The 25,884-nt window shown below is 48.7% G+C and overlaps 1 protein-coding gene across 1 annotated transcript in view; it reads right to left on the reverse strand.

Annotated features, from left to right (window-relative positions):
- Positions 1-25,884, reverse strand: part of LOC142573046 (uncharacterized) — a 193,634-nt gene that overhangs the window by 25,352 nt on the left and 142,398 nt on the right. Inside the window, exon 2 of the mRNA XM_075682547.1 lies at positions 24,477-24,650. Within this exon, the coding sequence (XP_075538662.1) occupies positions 24,477-24,650 (174 nt within the window). The remainder of the gene's footprint in view (positions 1-24,476; positions 24,651-25,884) is intronic.

A 25,884-nucleotide genomic window follows, 5' to 3' on the forward strand; every position in this document is an offset into this window, starting at 1 on the left:
TTTTGTCTGTTTGAGCTTTGCGCCACCAGGTGGCTGCACCATGCAGGCCGCTCCAGTTCATGGCTCCTCCCCAACACCCCAGCCTGCGTTTACCCGTATACCGGACAAGCTAAACCTCTCTACTAACTGCTTTTAATAATAGTTTTATGTGCTTTACTTCATATGCTTGATTTCATGTTTTAAAAAATGATTACGCAGCATAAATCAGACCATGATGGTGCTGCGAGCACATGCGCCCTCACTGTGGCTTGCGTTTGGGGCCGCTAACCTATAACGTGTTTCTGCTTGCGTACGCAAACGCACCCAAGCGCTAGGCGCCCCAACGCCTTACGTCCTCTAAACTAAACCTCTCTAATATGCGGTTGCGGCCGCGTCACCTGAAGGGCGCGTGCAATACGCGGCCGCAAAGAGGAACCTCTAGCTCAGGGCCTTTTATCTAAATAGTCTTGGGAACGGAGAAACCACTTTTCTCGCCCACCATTGCATCGAATGTGATGAGATCTGTTGCATCTAAATGAAAAAGGTAAAGTCTACTCACTCTTGGAAGCAGATTTTTCTTTTCGCCCCATAACCCTCCTTATTTTTTCAGAATCGCAAAAAAAGCGAAACTCACATTTAGAACTTCGTACTTAACAATGAAAATTGATATCAGAGTTATGTAAACCGCAGCTAGTAATACATTTAAAACGGACTAATTTGATTCCATACACACAGCTCTGGAAATGCCATTAACATGTGAATAAGACTTTTCGCAAAACATTTGTTATCATTCTAACAATTCATGTAAACTGTAAATTAATACATCAGATTTGCCACCTTTACATGCTATAATGGACGGAGTTTACACGGAACTGCGATATCTAGTATTGATGCAGAGTTACATGTTTGTTAACTTCACACTTCTTTATTCTTTTAATCTAGCAAGCTACTGGCAAAACATTCAGGCCAATCAAAATTTCGCGTACCACAGTCATTCAAATTTAACTTTCTCAAGCGCAGCAAACTTCAAGAAGATAGGTCCAAGGATCATCACAAAATCAGAAATCACAAGAGCGACTGGCCGCTCAACGCACTTTGCATCGCGGCCAGTCGTTGCAATCTTCGCTGTATTACAACGCTTTGCCTACTGTTTCACCCGCGAAAGTGCTGCCCCGCGAATAGCACACGCCTGCGGCATATTCATGGCTGTTTTCTTAGTTACTTCTTCGGCGTAATTTTCAGGGTGATTATTGGATGCTGCTGAGGGCACATCATCACGAGTGCCAATGTGGTTTAAATTATCTTCAATCTTTGCGGAGCTTTGTTGGCAAAAAAGCTGCTTCCCAACAAAAACGAAACAAAACAGTTTATGTGACGCATGTGAATTCGTGATTACGTTTGTCTCTGTTTGATAGGATGTCCGGTACAGCCAGTACCTTACGCTTTCGAAACTGTACTCAATCTGCCTAGTGTCTTACATATAGGATGCTGATGTTTTAAAGGCTGTAAGTGACTAAAAGCTTCAAATACGGAGCATAGACACTGTGTTGCATATACATTGTCGCCAGTAATAAAACATAAGTGAATCAACTTGGTAACTTCTTCTACCGTGAGGTGATTCATTTGTTGTAGTTGCAAAATGCACGATGTTGCAGCTCTCGGTACGCAGAAAAGTCGACATACATACTCACCAGTGTTTTCACGCGGCAGAGTTTGACACAATGAATACAGGCTGGGAACCGCAAGGGATTCTATAAGGAAATATGAAGAGTTACTGCGAACAGAAGAGGTGTACTACAGGTAGGACACTAGACATATGCGGGTTAAGGATAGTGTACCCACGGAAACCACAATTAGTAACGGGGTAATCGCAGACGCACCGCGTTTATTCTACTGACTCCGTGCAACCAATAGAGACGAGAACGGGTGTGAAATTACGGCGACAAAACAGGATGCAGCTGCGACGGTCGCGCATGCAGAGCCGTTTCCACACAACGAGCGAAACGCGTACGCTAAGGCTAACGGCCGAGAACCGGCGTCTCAATAAGCTGGGCGTGCCGGGACACGCGTGCCGGTAGAGATGGGAAGTTCGACGTTAGCTAGCGACGGGGACGAGGGCGGCCATTGCGTAAACACTGCGCTTCCGTTCGAAGGCGGACGCATCGTCGCGCACGTGCCGAAGAATGACTAAACCACCGCGAATGCCACGACGAACGATTCCCGTTTGCAGACCAACGTAGTCGGCACGCCAGCGAACGCCGGTCGAAGTTCCTCCGCTGCGCGCTGCCGGAGCGCACCGTTTGTAACGTCGCCCGGCCCCACCGACGCCGCTACAGGCAGGTCCCATGCAAAGGACGCTGTGCGGGCATGTTCCGACAGGCCACGAGCATGAGATTCCGTGGAACCCTTAAATGGTTATGCTACAATACAACAAATTAGTAATGAAAGCGTGTCATTATTTACTGGGGTTTACCTACTACACAGCCCCCCTCCCTTCCTTCCCGTGCACAGGGTAGCTGCGCTCCCCTTGGCATGGAGCGAGCCCTCTCCGTTCCAGGCCTTGTGCTGGAGCATAGGAAAAAGAACATGCGCTGCAGAAGCCAAGGGGGAAAAAAATAAAAAGTCGCAGTTTCGCCCTAAAAGCTAAGCATTGATTGCGCCGCCTTTTCGAAGCAAAGATAGTAGTTTACCGATACGCAATAATGCGCCTATTCCGTTTGGCCCCACTAGTAGTTGTTTTATCGACCGTGCAAATTGGAAACATTCGCTTACAACTGAAATGGCAAGGATGGTGTCAGCGCGCACAAGCAACCGCGAACACATCGCACTCGTTGTCAAAACGCTGGTGTGAGCAAGTGCGGCAGCAGGAGCGAGCGAAGTGACCTTCGTGCGGTCTATCGCTTCAGCGCAAAAGCGGCGAGAACACAGTACGCACAAAGGTATGAAGGTGGTTTCACATTCTGCGACTCGAACGACGAAAATGGGTGCAAGCGCGCGCGTCGCAATGTGATCTTTAGAGGGCCTTTCACATGATTTTGAGGGCATTTTCACATGACTGCGATTTCAACAACACAACTGGTGCGACGCCCAGGGTTTCTTACTGCCAGGTTTCGTGGCACACGCTGCATAATTCTTTTAACGTAATGAATTATAATATTGTTGACTTTTCTTTATTAGGAGCAAATAGTACGCGCGTTTTGTAATTTTAAAACGTGTTGAAGATTTGTTTTGGAGTTCTAACGGCGGTGTCTGAAATTCACTGCTATGAGACAAGACACGGCGAAAGTAAAAAGCTGTTCGCAGCTGGTTGTTCAGCGCTGTGTGTTGTCTCATCTGCCTTCTATGACCGTTTCGTTCCGCCTGCGCTACAACAATCTACAAAATGATCTATCAACAAGTTCATAAAGCTACCCTCACCGCATATGCAGTAATCAGAATTCGCATGCCACGAAGTCGTCGTGTCAGCTCAACAAGATCTTCGCGCTACTCGTCAGCATCTGGATAAATCAGCGTCAACTTCTGGATAAATTATGTGTGTATATTGCTCGTGACTGCGCATATGCAGTGCCTGCTCCTAGCCATATTCTTCCACCAAACGCAACAAGCACCGAACGGAAAGCCCGCGCCTGCCCCTGAACAAAGCCGCAAATGATCTGTGTGATTACTGATTACTGAACATTGAATAGAAATTGTGTTGTGAAATTCAACCTCAGCGCTAGTCTGGTTCGTCCATCGTGTTATATATAGGAAGTGGTATATCATAGGAAGCCAACAAACAATGACACCAAGGAAACTTAAGGGAAATTATTTTTACTTAATAATTCCCAGGTGGGATACGATCCCACGTCTTCGCATTACGCATGCGATGCTCTAGCCATTGAGCAACCGCGGCGCCGTTTCCCGATCCACTTTCTTGGGTATTTATGTTTTACTACTAGAACTAACTCTGGGAGTATTAGCCTGCGCCACCACTCGCAAACGTTGGCGGATGTGGAACCAGGGTGTCTAGTAAGTTGACATTTTCACATTCCTAGTTTTCCAGGTTTTCCCTGAGTGCCTCGGCAAAATTTCCCGAGGGACGCAGAACTTTGTTTTATCTCAAGGCGGGCACGATGGCGCTTGATGCTGTCACTATCTAGTAAGCATGTTAAAAATAAAAAAACGACATAATCCAGTTTTTATAAGAAGTAGTGCTTATTTTATTCAATTAGAAAACAGAAAGGGGAGGTGGGAGGGACTAGTGAAATGCTTAGCAAATAGTAAACCTTCGGAAAAAATGGTAATACCTATTGCGAATCGAGTCGAACGTTCTCAAATACGAATAAAAAGGATATGCATACAGAAGCAAATATTTTCAAATATAAGCTATTTCTATCACTTGATTACAAGCTCATTGGTATGATTCCTGAACTCTGTCACAAGTGAGATTCTCTTTCAACAGCTGTTAAGTCACCCTCAACGATCCAGGCATACTCTCCGCCCACGCACAACGCCTCATTGTTGCGTTTCAAACCCGAAAGAGTTTATTTTGTGGTTTGGATGAGGGACACCTGCATCTCGGCATTAGCCAACACTTTGTTTTTTGAGCTAAAGCTCCTCCAAAAGGGCGGCAGCACGCTTCCTTTCCCATTCATTCCTCAACACGTAGGTCCTTTCTGTTCTCGTCCTCCTTCCGACGCACGCTCGCTTCACGAACCATTTGAAGCATCCTATTCGTCAGTTGTAGAGTCAACGTACGATTATTAGTACTCCCTAGTGGCCGCGAAAACATCCGATAAATCGGGCAGTTCGACAAAATGAACGCATGTCTTTTACTGCCCTTAAGGGCTCAAATCGCCACAAGCACAACCGAAAAAGCTCTGAATGCCTGCCAGAACACCTATTAGGCTTATCGGTGCTCGTGCTGTGACTAGAGCACTAGAGATGGCGAGTGCACGCGTGCATAATTTAGGAATAAATACTGCGTCCAGTGACAATTGCCCCTTCCCACGCTTATCATTCACAGCAATACTTTCGCGTATGCCTCACCACGTAACATTACTGTACTAAGGCGAAGCTAACTTTCAGAAACCGGCATTATGCAATGCGCCGTGCTTTAAGAGCTTCGCAGCTAATAGAGGGCACCAAAAAGGCGGAGTCGCATTGCTGAGAGTGGTTAATTCTTTCAATGAAAAAACACAGCACCGAACGGAAACGGCAACGAGCTTAACAGCGAACGTCGAAGCAGCTGGGCCTAGCGTTGCCGCGGTAGTGGCTACAGTTCCAAGCGTATCCGCGTGCGAGAGCGCCGTTCGAGGCGGCGAGGTAATGAAAATAGCGGCGGTCGTGGCTTTGTTTGATTAATGCCATATCGGACCATGGTCGCGGCAGAATAACCGGAAAATCGGACGGCGAAGTGTTTCTGCGTCCGACATTTCAGGCGTTCTTATACACTGACTCTATGGGGCACGTGGTGGTGCGGCGAAGCTCTCCGAATTATCGGGCGTCCGGAAAGTCGGTCGTTGACTATACATTGGTAACTCCTCCAGCCGACGACACGGCGTCAAAATAGATTCGTTACAATTCCTCCTTGTTACTCGAGTCAGCATTACCGCGACTTTCGTTCCCTTTAAATAAAATTACAGCTAATTTTCCCTGATAGAAGCACAAATTCCCTGAGTTTTCCATGAGTATTTCCAGACTATTCAAAATTCCTGGGAATTCCCGATTCCGGCTAGACACCCCGGGTGTCTACCAAGTTGAAATTTCCAGATTCCCTGAGTTTTCCAGGTTTTCCCTGAATGCCTTTGCAAAATTACCTGCGTGACACAGAACTTCGTTTTATGTCAAGACGCGCTGACACCATGTCACTCAATGCTGTCACTCTCTAGTTAGAAAATAAAAGGCCACTTATTCCAGTTTTCATATAAGAAGTAGTGCTTATTTTATAAAAAATGTAAACACAAGAGATGGGTTAGTAAAATGCACATCGAATTAAATTTCTACGAAATAAAAAATAAACGGTAAAAGCCACTGCAAATCGAGTCGAACATTCTCAAATACGAATAAAAAGGAGATCCATACAGAAGCAAACATTTTCGAATATGAGTTATTTTTATCACTGATAGCAAGCTCATTGCATTGCATGAGTCCCGAACTTTGTCACAAGTGAGATTTTTCTATCAACAGCTGGTATCTCAACCTCAATTATCCTGACATACTCTCAGCACGCGCATAACGCCTCAGTGTTGCGTTTCACTGCCTTAAAGAGTTTATTTTGATTTGCATGAGGGACACCTCGAAGTCAGCCAACGCTTTCTTTTACAGCGCAAATTCCTTTAAAAAAGCGGCGGCCTGCTTCCTATCCCAGTCATTTCTCAATGCGTCGGTTCTTTCTATTCGCGTCCTCCTTTCGCCGCGCGCTCGCCCAACGGACCATTTGAAGCATCCTTTTGGTCACTTGTACAGTCGACGTCCGATTTTTCTGACTCCCTATCAGCAGCGAATATGTCCGAAAAATCGGGCACTTCTAAAAAATCAATGCATGTCTCTGACCGCCCTCAAGGTCTCAAATCACCACAGGCACATTCGAAAAAGCTCTGAAGGCCTGTCAGTGCACTTATTAGGCATATCGGTGCTCGTACTGTGACGGGAGACGGCGGGTGCACGCGTGTATAATTAAGCAATACATATAATATATCCCGTGGCGATTGCCCCTTCCCACGCTTGTTAAGTTTCATCGCAACACTTTTAAGTATACTTAGCCACGTAACAACGTTGTACTGAGGCGAAGCTGACTTTCGGGAACCAGCATTATATGCAACGCGCCGTGCTTTCCGAGCTTCGAAGCTAATTAAGAAGATTACAAAGACGGAGTCGGTGCCATTGCTGAGATCGGCGAATTCTTTCAATGAAAAAACACGGCACAGAACGGCAAGAAGCTTAATAGCTAATGTTGCCGCGGTGGTGGCTACGGCAGCCAACATATCTGCCTGCGGGAGCGCCGGTACGAGGGGGCGAAGTAATCAAAATGGTGGCGGTGGTGGCTTTGATTAATGTCATTCCGGACCTGCGGTCGGACGGTGAAGTGTTCTTGCGTCAGAAATTTCAAACGTTCTCATACATTGACTCTAAGGGGTACGTAGTGGTACCGCAAAGCCGTACGAATCATCGAGCGTCCGGAAAGTCGATCGTTCATTGTACACTGGGACCGACCGGCGCTCAAGCGCTCGCACCCGAGCGAGTTTCGCAGCGATGAAGAGGCTCCGCAAACGTTACCGGCGACAGGTTCTGACGAATCATTGCCCCTTTCCGCCCGCCTATGAAAATGCCGCGATGCAGGTGGCTCACTCTACAGAACTTTCCGACGACTGCGCGGCCAACACAACGCAGAACCTGAGCTGCCCACTTGCCATGCAGCTCCGCGATAATGAGAACGTCACAAATGTCTCACACAACAAGAAACGCCGCCTGCTCTCATCAACGCGAGGAGGGATCGCCGCTGGTGCAGCCCCTAGCACGCACTACTCGAGACGAGCTGCTGCAACAATGCCTGCTGCTGGGGTGCCTGCTGCCGACATTGGTTACCGCCTGCTGCGCACCTGCACTCAGCATCGCTGGCACGGTCCTCTTGAAGCCGGCATCCGCGACAGCTTCGTTTCCCCGAACCTGTCGCCTAGCCATCTCGCAACGCCATCGCGCCTGTGGTCGAGGAGGCGCGGGTTAATACGAAAGGCGGCTGGCACCGCAACACACGTGCAGCTACAGTTGCTGCTGGCTACGACTGAGCTGGCCGGGGTCACCGTGACTGCTCGCCTCCCTGCAGACCGTTCAGAGCACGGCGACGGTACTACACGGCATCGACGGCGACTTCTCCGACGAGGTTCTGTTAGTGGCAGTGACCTCTCTCGTGCTGGTGGCGGCGGTCAAACGAAGCGGCCTTGCCCCGACCCTGCGCTTCGCCGCCCCGAACCGCCCGGCCACATTTTTTACAATTGCTAGTAGGTACAGCGGCGCGTGGCGTTTCTCGCGGAACTCGACGATTCTGCGCAGGCGCGAGTAAGAGCGGGTGCGAGAGAGAAAAATTTGGGGCCTTTGCTTCTTGAATATGTGAGTCTGCCTACACCCGCGGACAACTTTGCTTGGCTATGAAGCGAACGCTATGGAAACTAAGCGCGCCGCTTTCACAGCTGCTGGAAGTAGTCCCGCAGTTCACGTTTTCTTACGTGGGAAATAGAGAGAGAGAGAAAGTGAGTGAACTTTAATGAGAACCAGCAGTTTACTCGGCTGGGCCTAGGCCTCCCACGATGGCACGTCGAGCTCTTGCTCTTCGCCGCATCGTAGGCCTGCTGGGTCACCAAGTGGGAAATAGAAAACAATATTAGTTTTTTTTTTACAGCACATAATTTGAAACGATACGTAAGGTTCACCAGTCAGCTATAGATATTTTATTGCATCTTTAGTTTGCTCTTTCGAGTTTTTGCGGACCCGAAACCGTCGCACGTTTTGCGCGTTCACAAAAGGCAAAATGGCGCCCGTGTCTTCTGGTGAGTGTTCGTCGCTCTCTGTCCCGCCAATCAACTCCCCTAGAGGCTGTTCACCAACGTTAGCAACAAAAGACTGTTGAAGCACACACGCACGCAAATGTGTGCAGCGTGTTCGCAGAACCCAAGCGAACCCATCTGGAAATCGCAAACTTCGGAATGTACAAATGAGTGAGCGGGCGAGCTTACTGCTGCGCCGGCTCTACCGACGCCAGCGGCGATTGCGCGTCCAAGTCCTAACCGATACCATACGGCTGCTTCGGAGCTCAGGCGCAGGCTGCGATGGTCGCTGTTCAGAACTTGACACATATAAAGGCGAAAGCCCTAAATGGCTCATACTCGCGGCGTCCGACTGTCCGTCCGTGCCCTGGAACATTGCCAGCTGTGGCCTGTCCCCCTCACACTCTCTCAGCAATCACGTGATGGCACAGCGGCGCATGGCAATAGTTGCGCCCCTTACACTCTCTCAGCAATCACGTGATGGCACAGCGGCGCGCGCGGTGTTAGATACGGGACGGTTTCCTGAGCCTACTTCGAGTTCACCAGACCACATCGAATCGCACCACAGCTAATTAAGAAGCGCAGAAGCACAGATACCACATTGCTTAGGCGCGGCACGTGCAAACAAGTTGGCGGCCCCCCCTTCGTGTGCCGCAGGTGGAGCTATTCACTGCTTGACTCTTCCCGAAAGTGAAGCGAGAGCCTGGCACTGTTGCAGGTAAAGTGGGTCCCGAAGCAAGACGGCTGTAATGCACCGTGAAAACCTGGCAACGTCGTCCCCATCCGCCTATTGTGACGGCGCATTGCAAGTCAGCAAGGCAAGACCGCAGGGAGAAGTAAGCCCTCGGACAATTGGGAACCAAAGAGCGACTCTCTTCGCCGGGTGTGACAGAATCGCACGGGCGCCTACCATTGGCCGAAAATGGCGTCACCTGAGTGGGCTCGCCCATTGGCTGAACGTGACGTGTCTTCGAGACACCGAAGGGCTTAAGAGACACAGACCGGGAGCAGCAGAAGAGCATTCCTAGAGCATTCCTTGATTCTTCTCTTTCGAGCTTCTTGCCGCTGGCCGCAGCGTCCGAGTTGCTGCCGGCCCGTAATGACGTTAAGACTGTTAAGCGGCCCGGTGATGATTCCACTGCAAGCGGTTCGGAGAAGCGCCTCAAGAATGTGGATTCCTCCAATACCAAACGCCAGAAGAACAAGAATGAGCGAATGCGCATGCCGCAAGCTAACACGTCACCGGGCAACAAGGCCAGGGAAGCGGAACGGAAGCGACTAAGGCGAAAGGATTTAATAGCTCATACTCGCAGAGTCCGACCGTCCGTCCGTCCGTACCCTGGAACGTTGTCGGGGATTTCAACCAAGATGCTAGGATTCAACATTTCAGTGATCACAAGGCAGCTATCGTAGACGTCGACCCAGCCAAGCATAAGGAATTCATGGGGCATTAAAGCAAGGACACACAGAATTCATGAATAAACAGTCCATTGTTTACTTCAAATCACAATTTGTCAATCTTTGTCCAAAAGGATTTGGAGCATACTTTGTAAATTCCAAGGTGTGTTCGGTGAAAGGCTGTGCCCATTCCACTGGGAGTGTCATGCACAAAAAAAAACACAAAATAAGACGTGGCATAGTCAGTCGAATGGGCACAGGTTTTCGCCGAACAAACTTTGGAATTTACAACGTGTCCTTCAATTTTTGGATTCGAGTAAACATTGATTAACGCCGAGTTAATTCACTAAAATAAAGAGGTGGGAGGTTGGCGAAACCGAAACCGGTGCCGAGCGCGCCCGGACTATATTGCGTACGAATACAGTCATGTGCAGAAGCTCCGCCTCCGTAGCTTTCGCTTCATGGCCAAGAAATGTCTGCGAGTATTGGCCTCGAGCTCCACCACTGGAAAAGCTGGCGCCACCGTCGGCGTGACGTGCTAGGAGGGATCACGTGGACATAGCGGCCGCGTCGGCTGCTTCGGGAGCGCCGAAGCGAGCTGAAAACGAGTTTGAATTCCCTCGTACGCTGCGGTCCTCATTTAGTGGCGAAATTTTCCCGCTTCGAGTGTCTCCTTTACAACGCTTGAAAGCACTACAATAGGTAGTGGCTGCCTTCGAAAGCGCGCAACATGGTAGGCTACTGCTCGGTGCCGCAGGGCCGGACGCGCGTGACGGAGGCCGGTGTCGGCCTTATTCACACGTAGCCGCCGGACAAGAAGCTGCGTGAAGCTTGGCTCGCGAAACATAAAACCGGCAAACAGTCATCGGCTACAACTCGGGTATGCAGCAAGCACAGACGCGAGGAAGATTTCTGCTACGGCGCCCGGTCTGCGATGTTCTGAAAACGCGCCCTGAGACGCTCGCCCGAGTCCGCTGCCCGACTAATGTCATGACGGTTTGGTCTGTGAACTTGTCGATGCTATAGATACTGGCAAGTTCAGTGGTGTGGAAAGGCAGCGGTAAGAAGCACATTTAAAAAAAGCATGGCATATGGTCATGTTTGTGTTATGAATTAATGCACTGGATTACAAAAAAGCAGCAGCGGGAAACTGCACGCTGAGAAGACCGACAAACATAGAGTGCGACGCAACTCGAAAAATAATATTGAGAAGTCAAATAATTTAGAAGAAAAAAAAGATTGAATCGTAGCGACGGCACATCATAGTCTCTGTAGGCGTCGAAGTCTCTACAATGAAGTTATTTTTGAACAGCTCCGATACCTCCCACGCAACAATGGTTGCTTGTATACTGTCAAATGCTCATATTCTGCGGCTTAAAGCTCATGGCACGGTGCGAGAACGCGCGCGCGGAGAAAGCGAAACAGTGCGCCGACAAGCATGCAGACGTGCAGTCGGTCGCTGTGAATCTGCGCGATCGCTGCATTGAGGCTTCGTTCTATTACGCTCCATTTAGTTATACAAACACTATAGGAACATATTTCACATTGTTTGCTCTCAGCGTTTACCTACCTTTCACGCAAGAAGCCGGTTCGGGAGACTCCATCGCGGCAACCGCGCGCAGTGGCGTTCACTGTACGTATTCGGTAAGGAGATAGCGTCTGTAAACGATTGTGTGCTTTCAGTTTACCCAAGATTATTGTTTAGACAGTAAGAAACTTCTCTCGTTTCGAAAGTACTTATAGAAATGTCCGGGAGAGCTCGCGCGTGGTGTTTTCAGTGAGCGCGGACAGGAAAACCCATGAGGAGCGCGCCGCGTGATCCCTCATACTACGCCAGCGAGGCGCTTCCGATGGATGGCGACTACGTAACTCCTCGCCGCCAATAGACCAGAACACGACAGCCTCGCACCCAGACTAACCGAACGCATACTCTCGCACCCGGGTTGCCCGATCGACCGGCGCCATCTTGTACTGGGCTGCCAAAGTGTGTTCGCCGGCGACCGGCACACATGGCGAGCGTCAGCTCTAGGACTCCAAAGTGCGGAAATCTGCCCGTTCACGCGGATCCAAAGTACAAGAAGTCATCTGGGCATCATTGCGTCGTGTTTGGATGCCAAAACAATCAGCGCAAAAGGAGCAGGTTGCTTAGCGCTGTTTGCGAAGAGCACAACACACGTAGGGAATCGTGCCGGTGCGGTGTTTTCAGCCTGCGCCGATTTCCATCCGCAACGAAGAATGCCAAGCTGCGCCACCGGTGGATAGCTGCAGTGAATAGGAAGAACTACCAACCCAGTGAAAATGCACGAGTGAGTATTCGATCTCTGTATATTTTGGTGCCACGTTCAACTTTGCGCCCTACGAACGTAATATGTGTAACACGCAGGTTTGCTCCGAGCACTTTCTGGGCAACAAGCCTACAGAGCAGAATTCCGTGCCGGTGCTTCGCCTTGGCTATAACAAAAAGACAAGCCTTTTCGTGTTTTTAGTCATGCAGAGCTCCCGACGGTTAAGCGGAACAGTTGAGTTTGCGGTTAGCGATACTTTCAGCTGGTGCACGGCATGACCATTAAGCGTGAACGACAAGTTGTAGGCAATAGAATGTTGCCCTGCTGGTGAGCGTTATTGCTATGAAAGTAAACCGAAGTCTGCTCGTCATGTAGCATGCGTCCACAAAAATGTAAACGACGACTGCTCGTCGCCGAAGGTGCTCGTGCAGCGCGCCTGTCTTTACGAGCCGGTGTTGCAGGTGTCATTCGTGACGAATTCATTTTAGCTTCCTGAGCTCTAAACTGCGCGCGGGCTGTTATGCGGGGTAAAGCGCAAGATTTTTCCGTTCATATAGCGTGGAAAATAAGGTGGTTAGTTATTGTTGTATTTTGTAACAAAATTTTGCTCGTTCTCTCCAGTTTTTTATTTTACTGTTTTCTTTTCTAAGGGAGCGCCAACAATCCGATATGGCCTCGCACAGGCGAAACAGGTCTGATATCAGGTAGCTGCAGTTGGTGGGGCTAATTTAATGCAGGTGCGGTTGTTGTATTGTACAAAGGGGTCCCTGATGATGCAGCTTAAAGTAGGGATGGTAATTTTATGTGCCCTGTCATGGTTTTTGCAGCAGCTGTACAACACCTGCATCTGTCATGCTCACCCTGTTATACGGGCTTTGACTGCACATGTAGTTGAGCATTATAACTACTGTAGTTCCTCATTTTCCATTGAGTGCAGGTTTAGCTTCGTATGCTGCTTGTTCGAGTGCTGTAGGCTTGTGTTCTGAATGTTGTACTCTTAAGTGGTTGCACGATACAATTTGCCTGGTGTATTTTTCATATTGAGAGGACTTTATATCTTCGCAATAGTGATGGCATGGGAAGGAACTACAGCCGTTCTTACTATAACATATATTTTGTTTTCAATGTGCAGGTGGTGAAGGGCAGGCGTCTGCTAATCAGGCAGTCTATAAGCCCAGTCATACGACCTCGCCAGTTGGTTGCCAAACGCGGCCAACCCTGTAGTGACCATGACAAACAAGACCAAACTGAAAGTGCAGAGGACAATGTTCTGCGTGCTTTATTAATATATGGCACCAACACAGTGCTGTATATTTCTTCACAGGTTACGTGCCAAAAATGCGGAGATATTACAGCTCACACGTGTTCTAGCATATAGCGCGCGGTTTGTACAAACGTAATAGCGTACTTGCCCGATGTATTCGCTTCTGCAGCCTGCACAGCACTCAGTGTGGCCATTGCGGACTTACATGATGTCTTGAAGTTTGATTGGATCGAGACAGCGAAAATGACAGGTTACAAAAAACGCGACACACGCCTTCCGCCCAGCTGAAAAGCCCAAGTTTCGCTTATGCGCCGGGTCGCATCTCCCGGCGTGGCAGCCCAGACCTGCTACTTCGCGGCGCTTGGGATAGATGGCGCGACGAGCGCTCATAAATATGGCGGCGCGCTTTGAATTCACGGTGTTCTGGTGTATAGGCACTACGGAGGAGGTTTCTTAGCGCGTCTTGTATGCCTTTGTTCCCTAGTGCGGTCGAGTTTTTTTGCGCTCTGCCGCCGGCTGCCCGCGCGGTGATGTAGTGGGAACGGACGTTCCACTTGGTGATCGCTGTGTATTAAAAGGAAGCTTTAGCTCGGGCCCAACTCCGACGCGGCCTATTCAAATACATGTAAAAACACAAAAACGTTTTTTCTGAGATAACCCCTGGACCGATTTTAATGAAATTTGTTGCATTTGAGAGAGAAAGTTAAATTATAGTGACTGTTGGTCGCGGAATTTATATTTATGTTCTGAATTTTGTACAAAAGATATTAAAAAATTGGAAAGATTGGAAACTATAGAAGCACGAAGTTTACAGATTCATAGCTCTGCATAAAAACAGATATATCGGTTCTGTAAACGGGATCTATTAGATCATTGAAAGCGGACAAATTCGGTACGTCATTTTATATCTTACGTCAATTTGTTGTTTTTTACAAGGGTTCTGCAAAAGCTATATTTCCATATTACTAAATTTTTGAGATTCATGTGTAACGTATCAATTTTGTCCGCTTTAGATGCACTATTAAATCCAATTCACGGAATTGTATTATCAATTTTCATTGCTGAGTTACAGAGTTGTAAACCTGATAGTTTCGTTTTCTGAAAATTTTCTATGTTTGCTAATTTTTAATAAAAAATTGACGACGTAAATTGACAATCATCATCATCATTTATCATTTACTGGTCCTTAAAGACCCCTGGAAGGGGCATTACATAAGTGGGGGAAACATTGAACACAACAACGCAGGTCACTGTCAAACATTGTCACGATCAGTGATCAGCAGGATATATACAGCAAAAAAAGCACAAGAACCCTTTAAATAAGCATTAAAATATAAACATAGCAACAGTAAAGTAAACAGAGGCAAACAGAAGAAGGCAAGAATTTTCACATCATGTTTTCAAATAGGATGTTAGCAATTGCCGGAACTTATGTGGATCGCGTTCTATTACAACATGGTTTGGTAATGAATTCCATTTTTCAATTGCAAGAGGCAGGAATGACTTGTTAAATGCGTTAGAGGAGCCGCGCAGACGTAGAATGCTCATGGAGTTGAAAAGACGGCGTGGTGTTCGGAGAGGTGGAAGCAGGAGAGAGTACCGAAGCGAAGGAAAACAAAAGTATAGCTTATGAAATAATGACAAACGGGTGATTTGTCGTCTGTGTGTCAGAGGCTCGATGTCAAGCGATAATTTTATATTGGTAACACTGGAGTGAGTGTCTAGTCGGATGAAATATATCGGGCCGCACGGTTATGAATGGCTTCTAGGTTATGGATTAGGTAAGCCTGATCGAAATCAACAGTCACTAGATTTTAAGTTTTTCTTGTAAATGCAACAAACCTTGTCAAATTTGGTGCAATGGTTGCCGAGAAAGACGAATTCTTATTTTACGTGCATTGAGATAGGAGCATCCGAGCTAAAGCTTCCTCTTAAGGCGCAAGGTTCTTACTGGTGTTGTATAAGTCGCGGTCGCTGTTTTCGTTACGGCGATAGATTGCATTTTTTACAAGCACTGCTTCAGGCGGGCACATGTAACCGGTAAAGGAGGCCTCAGGAGAGCACCTGAGGTTATAATAAAGCATGCGGCGCCGGATCTCCGGGGCACCCAAGGGGTTGCGGGGGCATCAAAGCTGTAAGCAGGGCGGCCCGTGGGTTGGGTCCGCGGAGGCCGAAGCGTGCCAGGGGGTGTTCGCATGAAAAATTGGCTGTCCGCGATAGAGGACAGCCGATCTCACACACCCATGGCACGCGCAGGCCTCGGCGAGCCCCAACCCACGGACCAGTCCCGGTTCTAGATTTGGTGTCCCCATTGCCGCTTTGGTGTCCTGGAGGCGCCTCCAGCAATGCGAAATAATGACACGTTGTTTTAATAAGTAAAAAGCACGATTTAATCAATATAATTAGGTCTAGCCGCCAACTTGCGACGCTAAGTTCAGCACTACCGCGCCCCACGACTTCTTCCGGCACGCATAGACAAACGCAAACAACACGCGCTAAGAAACTCCTCCGTAGTGTCTAGGCAGAGTCATATATTCAAGGAGCAAAAGTACCCACATTTACTCTCTCGCACCCGCTCTTACTCGCGCATGCGCGCACAGGTCCAACGTCTCCGCAAGTGCCACGCCCCGCTGTACCTACTGGCAATTGTGAATACGCCGCTCGGCCCACATCCTCCTTTTCTGGTTGTCTTTTGAGGTGCGGCCGTCGCGGCCACGACCTCTGCAGTGCCGGCAGTGCGGGCGCTACGGCCACCCGACAGCGGCATGCAAATGGCCCGAGCGGTGCTTGCGCTGTGGCGGTCGGCATGCGAGGGGTCACTGGTGCACAGCCAGGCCGAAGTGCTTGCATTGCGGAGGCGCACACGCTGCCAGCATCCCTACCTGTAAGCTGTGGCATGCACAGAGGCGCATAGCAACGACGAAGGCTACAGCGCCGACTCACATGCCTCAACTGGGAGCTCAAGCAGCTATTTGTGCCTCCGCCAAGGCTGAAGCATCTTCCAACACTTCGGGGGTCCATGCACTAGAGAAGATGACGCGCCCTATGCAGGGCCACCGGTGGCCATAATGGCCACCGGCTCCGCCAAAAGCACCTCATTGAAAGGAATCCGGCGCGGTCAGTATAAGCTGGGGTGTAAAGCGGCCTACCGAAAGGCGGCCGGAGCACCCGCCACACTTCGGAGCAGCGCTCGTTGGCCACGAGCGAAGGCTCCTTCTGAGGGTTGTTGCTGGACTGCTTCCAGGCAACCACACGTTGCGATACATCCGGCTCCAGGCAGAGGCGCAGCCTCCTTGCAGAGCCACCATGGCTAACGCCCTAGCTGGGAACCACTGCCGCCGGCCCAGCGTCCTTCAGTGGAACGTGCACTCGTTGCGGCTGCGGCAACGAGACCTCTTCTTGCACCTCTTGCAGAGCAACTACGACGTACCTACTCTACAGGTGGTGTATGCGACTGCACATGATTTGTGCCTACCTGGCTATGTGAGCTACAGCAGCTGCACCTCGTGCAGGCTGCAACCCTGCACGGCGACCCCATTTCTCGAACAAAGACCATCCACAGGGACCTTCCCGCTGCGCGCTGTGCGTGTGGGCGGACGTGCTGCAGGGTGAGGTCGACGTGGCAGATCTGACCGGAGGACGGCTCGAATGCTGTGCTGTCCGGGTGCGTTCTTGGATGCATTGACACCACCGTAGTCAGCGTCTATATCCGACCGTGCGAGCCCTGGGATCCCACCCGTCTTCTGCAGCTAGCCCGAGGCCTCATCTAAGGCTTGTCTTCTGCGGATAAATCACTGCTCACCACACCACATGAAGCAGTCGCCGCTGCAGTGGGCGAGTTAGCAGCGTCCTGGATGTGCTTAGCCAGCCGGTTCTGAGGATTCTCAACACCGGGGCTCCCACTTTCGTCCGCCGCACAGCCCGTGCCGTCAACACGGCAACTGGCGTGAGCCTGGCCACTGAGGGCAGCCGATACACTTGGACACCACAGCCGGACACTTGGGTCTCCGACCCTTTCCCTATCATGCTGGCCCCGTTCAAGGGCAAGACCCCTAGGACGCGGGTGTACGCCACTGTCGATCGGCGTGCCTTCTGTAAGCTGTGCCGGTAGGACTCCAATACAGGGGACTTAGTGCAGCTTGTGGCAGACAGCGGCCGGGCAGCCACAGTCTGGCCCACTATGCAGTAGGTCCAACCAGTGCCTGATGTTCGCCACCTCCAGCTACGAGCTGCCAATCGCAGGGCTGAACGTATAGCACTACGCACCAATCAGGCGCAGCACTGCACGAAACATGGTCGAATCAACGCCGCCCGAACACGACACTCCCGGCAACATAGGCGTAAAAGCTGGCAGGGTGTCTGTGCCACGATGAAAGCGCCGGATGGAGCCCGAGCTTAGCGACTGCTCAGGGCCTTGCTGATAGGACCTCGTGTGTAACGCCAAGTCAGGCAGGCCGCCGCCGACTGGTACGACCTAGCTTTAAATGTTGTGTATGACAAGTGTACAGTGCAACCTTAAACAAATACGAAGTTGAATAAACCTAGTTCTTCAAATGCTGCTCTTCGTCCCCGTTGTCGTGCCTGTAGATATGCGCTTGCCTTATCCGGAACTCTTCCTCTTTACTCGTTGTCTCCCTGTCTAGCTGATGCGTGTCTAAATCCAAAGAGCTGCGTCAGTTCGCTACAGCAGGCTGCATAATCGTGGTGACCCAAATTGTGAATGTAACGTGCGACGTGGTTTCAGTCTACACTAGATTACGTCCCTGTTGTCTTCAACATCGCTTGTCGTCGTCGTCGTCATCATCCTCATCATCATCATCAGCAGCAGCAGCATCAGCAGCAGCATCATCATCATCATCAGCAGCAGCAGCAGCAGCACCACCACCACCACCACCACCACCACCACCAGCAGCAGCAGCAGTCTATTTTAATGTCCACCGCCAACACAAAGGCATCTCGCAGCGATCTCCTTACCTCTGTGTTGAGCTAGGTGATCTTGCGCCTGCAAATTTCCTAATTTCATCACCCCATCTAATTTTTTCCCGTCCTCGATGCGCTTCCCTTCCTTTGGCACCCATTCATTAACTCTAGCGGTCCACCGATCCTATACCCTACGCATTATTACATGGCCTGTCCAGCTCCATTTTTTTTTATTAATGCCAACTATAACGTCGGCTATCTCTCTTTGCTCTCTGCTCCACACCGTTCGCTTCCTGTCTATTAACGTTACGTCTAACATTTTTCGTTCATCACTCTTTGCGCGGTCCTTCACTTGTTCTCGACCTTCTTTGTAAACTCCAAGTTTCTGCCCTGTATGTTAGCCCCGGTAGAAAGGAGTGATTGCACGCCTTTCTTTTTAACACCAGTAGTATCCCCGTCAAGACATGGTAACGCCTGCCGTACGCTTTCAAACTCATTTTTATTCGGTAGATTTCGTTCTTATCAGGGTCCCCTGTGAGTGGTTGGCCTAGATAAACGCACTCCTGCACGGACTCTAGAGGCTGACTGGCGATCATGAATTTTTGTTTCTTGGCCACGCTACTGGACATTATCGTTGTATTCTGCGTATTCGTTACGCTTTCTCGGTTAAGGTCCACAACCATTTGTTGCAGATCACATCCTATGTAGATAAACAGGACAATGTCACCTGGAAACCGAAGGCTGTTGAGATAATCGCCGTTGACGTTTACAAGCAATATCGCTTATACGGAACACTGATTAAAATTAAGCTATCCAACTTGCATTTCCGTCACGCTGCCGTTTTTGACGAAGACGACCACCTGAGCTTGATTTCAGACGTTTTACAATTTGAAGGGGTCAATGAACGTTTTAGACATGCATCATGGCACGCGTCATGAGATGCCGGCTGTCCATAGATCATGGCGGTATCCTGCCAATGCTTGGCGCGCTATAAGTAAGCTACTATATATGACGATACATTGCAGTAAAAGACGGCACAGGCGCCTCTCGTCTTTCGGGCAGGCACCTGTCTCGCCTGTTACTGCTACGTGTCGCCCAATTTAGAGCCGTTTCTACAGAGATGAACATCTGCCGAGTAGATCAGCAACAAGTCCCGCTTAAGTATATTAAGAGGTTTGTAGCATTCCTACGAAACACAGGCCTAAATGAGGCTCTGCAAATAACTTCTGTGCTAGTGAGCTTTAAGTGTGTTTCTAGGTAGTATTCGTGTGCGTTCTTTCATGTTCTCTCAGTCCTCTCATTTCTTCACTCACGATCTCGCTTGCAGTTGTATTTCGATAAGCCTGTTGCTGTAGGCTGAACTCTCCAGTTATGCTCTAGCGAAAGTCGACGATACCACCGAGATTGGATGGAATCCAGGCGAAATCTGTTAAAGAGGAGTGTCTAAATGATCTTGTTCGCTTCCTGAGAATCCGCTTGCCGATTAAGCTTATACCCCTGCAACACTGGACATTTTAATGTCATTAGATTCGAATGACATTCGGTGCAACGAATGCCATTCGAGCCGTGCTGCGGTTACACACAGCAAAAACTAATCTCCTTCGGTCATATCAATCGCGATCATTGCAAAACAAAAAATGGCGAGAAAAGCAAAACAAGGCATGCATAGAATGTCTGAAAAGTCCATCTATTGATTTTAGTATATATACGGGAATTCGCTTCACTGAAATAACACACATATCAAACTATTAATTACAAAATGTAGGGCCAATATAAGCCAAAGCAAGGTTTAGCTACCTTAGTAGCCATATCCGATAAATTTAAGAAAAACAATACGACTGACATGGCAGCGCTGAACCACGACACTCAGTTGCAGTAGGTGAAGCAGTTAGCTGAGTGCTTTGCATTGAGCAAAGCCTGCTAATGAGAGGAAGTGGCTCGATGGTCAGGTAGGTGCAGATGCCATTCGATACGCCGAAAACATGTACATACAGGTGCCTTATTGTCTACGGTATAGCCGACTAATATAGCGACGGCTGCCAGACGCCGATGAAGTGCAGAGTAAAAACATTTTGTGGCAGTTGCCGTACAGGTTTTATCTAGTTAATATGGCAGATGCCTTAAACGCCGCATTAATTGCCTCTTTACATGAATGCTTCAGAAATTACGAACGCTCACTGTCATTTTTGCCTTGTCTCTGGGGTATAGAGTATGCATTCGCTTCGAGTGCGAAGCTGAATGAGTTTCTCTAACTCATTCGATTGCAGAAGTCGACTGATTCTAATGGCATTAAATAGTGCTGTGTAGCAACCAATGTCCATTCGATTCGAATGACATTCAAACGGACAGGGAAAACACGGGTAATGCGGAAGATGGAAATTCAAGACGACGAGCAAAACGTGAACAAAGTGAATGCAGCAGCCAACGTTTCGACAAGTGGACTTGTCTTCAAGGCGACGTACGCTTTCCTCGCCACAGTATATATAGGTGGGGTTCTTCTAAAGGGGAGAGGGTGTGAGGCGGGAAGGTGCGGAAACGAGGGAAGGTGTGTTAGCCTGTCGAATTGAGAGTAAAGGAACCCTGTGCACAAGGTCGAAGCCTCGGCCACCCCCCCCCCCCCCCACCCCCGGTCTGTCAACGCATGCGTGTTAGCCGGCGTTTCAAAGGCGTCTGACATGCCGGCTGAAAAAAAAAAAAGGAAAAAAAGAGGGGGGGGGAAACGCCAAGAAATCAAGCTAAGTGTTGTTGCCTATAGCTTGAAGTTCAGCATAGCGAATAGATTCTAAAGCTACGCTTGAAACGTTTATGCCTATTGGCTGCAATGTCTTGAACTTATGGATAAGGTATGATTCTCTGTATTTTCTTTCTCTTTCAGAACGCAAATTTGACTGTAAGATGTAGAGTTTAGGTTGATCAAAGTTATGACCTGGTTGGTTGGAATGCTCGGCGACGGCTTTGGGAAGCTTTTTAGCTGTGTCCGCGCGATGTCCGTTTAATCTGACGTTCATTGATTGTCCTGTTTCACCGATATATTGTTTCTTGCAGAAGGAACATTCAAGCATATAAATCACATCCGAACTTGTTCAAGTGAAGCTAGATTTGACTTCATGTGTATAACTATTTGCGGTGTTTTTAATTTTAATGTCACTTTGAAGGTGCCTGCAGGTTTTGCACCTAGGGGGACAACATGCTTTTATTAAGAGGGAATGCTGTTGGCTGGCTTTTGGGTGCACTAACGTGTCTTTAAAGTTCCTGTTTCGGCGATAGGTAACCCTGGGTACATCCGGGAACGCTTTTCGCAGACGCTCGTTACTTGATAATATTGGGTGGTATTTTCTTAAGATGTTGTTTATGTTTGGGAGTGCATTAGAATATTTTGTTATAAAGGCTGGCGGTCTCTCAGATTCTAGTCTTGGCTGTCTCTTCGCCAATTCCGACTGTCTCTCCCATCTTGACGCGGCTATATGAGCTCTATCGAGAGCAACTTGGGGATAGTTCCTTTCTGCTAGCGTTGTTTTAAGGTCATTTAGGTGGTGGTGGTGGAAAAATTCCTTGCTTGCAATGTCGCGGGTGATGACTGTTGTAGTCTAAATATTGCTGGCTGTCTGTGGGCTTCCCGTAAAGTGTCGTTCTCAGTTTTCCGTTTTCTATGTAGACCGTCGTGTCCAGGAAGTTGATCTGACTAAGAGAGTGGTGAGCAGTAAATTTAATACTCGGGTGAAAGCGATTTAAATGGCTAATTAATTCGGTTAAGGCGCTTGTGCCGTGTTCCCATATTATAAATATGTCGTCAATGTAACGAAGATAGGTGTGGGGTTTTAAAGGGTAGGATTTGAGCAGGTCTGCTTCAAGCTGTTCCATGAAAATGTTCGCATACGTGGGAGCGAATGGCGTACCCATGCTAGTGCCAAAAATTTTCAGGTAGTGTATAGAACCGAATTCGAAATAGTTGAGCGTGAGAACTAACCTACGGAGCGATAAGTAAACTTCAGGAGCGTGCGCGAGGGATCTATAAACGGCTTCAATTCCTTCACTCATGGGAATATTGGTGTAAAGGGCAGAAACATCCAAAGTGACTAGAATAGCGCGGTCGGAAAGGATTTGGTTGGCGTTGATGCCGTCGATAATTCGAATGAAGTGCGGCGTGTCTTGAACGAAAGATGGGAGGGTGGTGGGTATCTTTGACAGGTGGTGACCTAAGAATTTAGATAGTGACTCAGTAGGTGTGTTGTTATTAGACACAATAGGCCGACCTGGGATTTCTGCTGTAAATATTTCTTCGACTGGAACTTTAGATATCTTAGGAAGAAGATAAAAGCTGCCTGCTGTTTTGTTTTTGGGCATCATGAAGCAATATTCAGATTGCGTGATTATTTCGCTGGACAGGAGCTCCGCTATTGTGTTTATCACAATATTGCTGTAATCTGAAGTTGGGTTAGAGTCGAGTTTTCTGTAATGGGCGTGGTTGCTCAGTTGTTTAGAGGCCTCATTTTTGTACTTTTCTATAGGCCAGATTACGATACTGCCGCCTTTGTCTGCTGTACAAGTGAGGCTGTACAAGTGTGCACAGGGTTCCTTTACTCTCAATTCGACACGCTAACACACCTTCCCTCGTTTCCGCACCTTCGCGCCCCACACCCTCTCCCCTTTAGAAGAACCCCACCCACACATACTGTGGCTTTAGCTCCATCACATTTCCGCGGCGTGCTGCTGTTTCTGGTGCTCTTTCTCTCCCCCTACTTTCATTCCCTACCCCCTGTGCAGCGCGGTTGAGGTGTCCTCTGCTGAGAGACAGTTACTGCGCTGCACTTTACCCCAACCTTTCCTTCCCATATTCAAGAATCTCCTTCTCTCTCTCTCACTGTGGCGAGGAAAGCGTACGTCGCCTTGAAGAAGACAAGTCCACTTCACGAAACGTTGGCTCCTGTATTCACCTTGTTCACGTTTTGCTCATCGTATTAAAACGTACAGTGTGACAGGGGTACAAAACATTGTACAGTAATGCAGCTACGTGCGACTCACGCAGCAAGACAAACACAACCTAGGCTATATCAGCACATCTGCGAAGCGCATTTACTTCGAGTTACGTACTGTAGGATAAACTTTGCTGCCAGCTTGAAGGGTTGAATCTGGTTCTAACTCGACCCATTAACAAAGTTACTAACTGAATTTTCGACCAAGTGCTTCATAGTGCTCCGGCGGCATTCCAAACGCCGTGTACAACACAAGCAGGGCGTTGTTAAGGAACACAGGGCCAGCTCTAATGAAGTCGCGTTTTCAATGCCACAAGGACAGTTGGTATACCTTGAGCTACCGCCAGAGCGCTCCGATACTGGTAATCCAAGACGGCCTTAAGAATCGAGCAGCATCTGACGAATTTACCTTCATTTTACTTGTGGCAAGGCAGAAATACATCGAACAATTTCTGTGGCCATGCAAAAATACCGAGAAGAAAGAGACACCCTCATTGAAGGCCTAGAAAAGAACCTTCTGCACTCGTGCCTGCAACATCTTGAGTTCCCAGAAGTCTCAGTTATTACCCACAACGAAGAGTCATGCCTTCTTCGTTGCTGGACGTGTGGTGACGTACGCCAGTGACACTGCAAGAAATACTCAGGCGGAGCAACTTTCGGTCTCTATCACCAGGTGCCTATTGCTAAAACTCACCACCATCAATCACCGCGCATAGCAATCGAGTGGAACGACCTTCCTGCTGACATTGCATCAACCATTGATAGCCAACGTTTTCGCGAGGCACCAAGCATCATTGTTTAAGTACATGCCTGTTTGAAATCGTTGTTATAACTCATTGTATCCTGCCGTGCTCTTTATGATTGCATTTTTTCCCACTCCCCTCTGTAATTCCATTGGCCTTGAGGGCAAATAGATAAAAATAAAATTAAAAAAAAAAGAAACGTCATTGGGCGAAGCCCCTCGAAGCATCACATTTTTTTTGCAGCGCACGAGACTGCAAACTTCCTGCTGGAGCTCGGATGGCACATTATTCGTGCGGCAGCACCTTCACGCGTAGCGCCGAGCACAGAGCGTCGGCAACAAGCGCGCGTCAAATGCACTAGATTGCATACAGAGGTAAATGGGTTTGCGCACCATGAACACGGCGCAGTCCCTGTGCGGCACGCTGGAGCCTCCATTGCCGTGCTTCCACAACAGCTCGAACACTCCTGACCGTCGGTCGAGCCAGATCAGCTGTTCGCCGAAGGTGCCGCGCTCGAGGTGTTCGAAGAGAAATCGGCACAACTTGCCCGTAAAACGCCTAGGCATCTGCGAGCAGAGACAAGCCAGCCGTTCCGTCATCGAAGTAGTGGCGGAAGAAATATTCTTGAAGCTGGCTTTCTTTTTGTGTTTGTTAGATAACTACCGACTCCGTAACGATGGTGTGGTGCCAAAATCGCCTGGATACCGCGTTAAGTAATTAATGATATCGTCTCTCAATGAGACCAGTCCAGAATGAGCGCGTCAAAACCAGCGCAGCTTCGTTGCGTTAAGGGTGCGCTGACAAGAGCCTCTACGTTACTCCAAGAAAATGGGAGGCAGCGTTGACACCACGTGATGCCAACGTGACATCACGTGACATCAGTTCAGCCTGGTGCAGAGCTAACCCCTTCAGCTGTGAATAGCCACACAATGACCTTGTCGCCGAAAGCTGGGCGCGCGACGCGTCAGTCGATCACTGTTTTATTCAGCACTCCTCCGCGGTCCCTTCTACAAGAAGGGGCTACGCCATTCCGAGAGTACGGAAGCTGACGCGGGCAAAGCCTCGCAGCAAATAATTGCTTCTCTCTCTCAAAGCACGCAGCATCCTTCTCACCTTTTCCCACTCTACTGTCCATTCTTTCGGCAACAGGATCACACGGTGCCGGCAAGTGTATCGAACAGGGTCTCAGTGATATCGAGTAGCCCTAAAGCCCGCATTTCGTAACGTCTTGCGGATCTCCTGACAACTACCCGCAGCAGGGCTAAATTTCGCGCTTGTTTTCAATTCGTGACATTAAGAGATTACAGACGTTTTCTTTACTTTAAACAATGTTCTTTCTTTTTTTAAGAAATGCCTACAAAATCTACTTTTGTCACGTCCCTGGAGATAAATTATGCGCGCAAGCGGGCATCGTCCGAAAGAAATACGAGCCAATCAATTTAATAATGAAACTAAGTGCATCAATTAGCTTCTTAACTACAAACGTCGAGGCACGATCTTATATTGAAAACCTGAAGGCAATCGCGATATAAAGTTAGCTCCCTCTTTCTCCGTTTAGAAGTGCCTATGTAGAGAGAAATAAAGTGGCGTCAAATTATTCATTCAATTTATTTCATTACCCACGCCCAACCGCGACGCGCGGCTTGCGGTGCAATCCCCCATCAGGCCTGAATTCTGTCATCACACCACCGTTGCGGGGTAGGCAGCTGTCTAACCAAAAAAATGAAAGAATAAAGACAGACAACCATTTACTGTTGTTACTCTTTGAACTAAGAAGAAGAAAGAAAACAGTTTATATTC

Source organism: Dermacentor variabilis, chromosome 2 (assembly GCF_050947875.1).
Source record: "Dermacentor variabilis isolate Ectoservices chromosome 2, ASM5094787v1, whole genome shotgun sequence".
NCBI lineage: Eukaryota > Metazoa > Arthropoda > Arachnida > Ixodida > Ixodidae > Dermacentor > Dermacentor variabilis.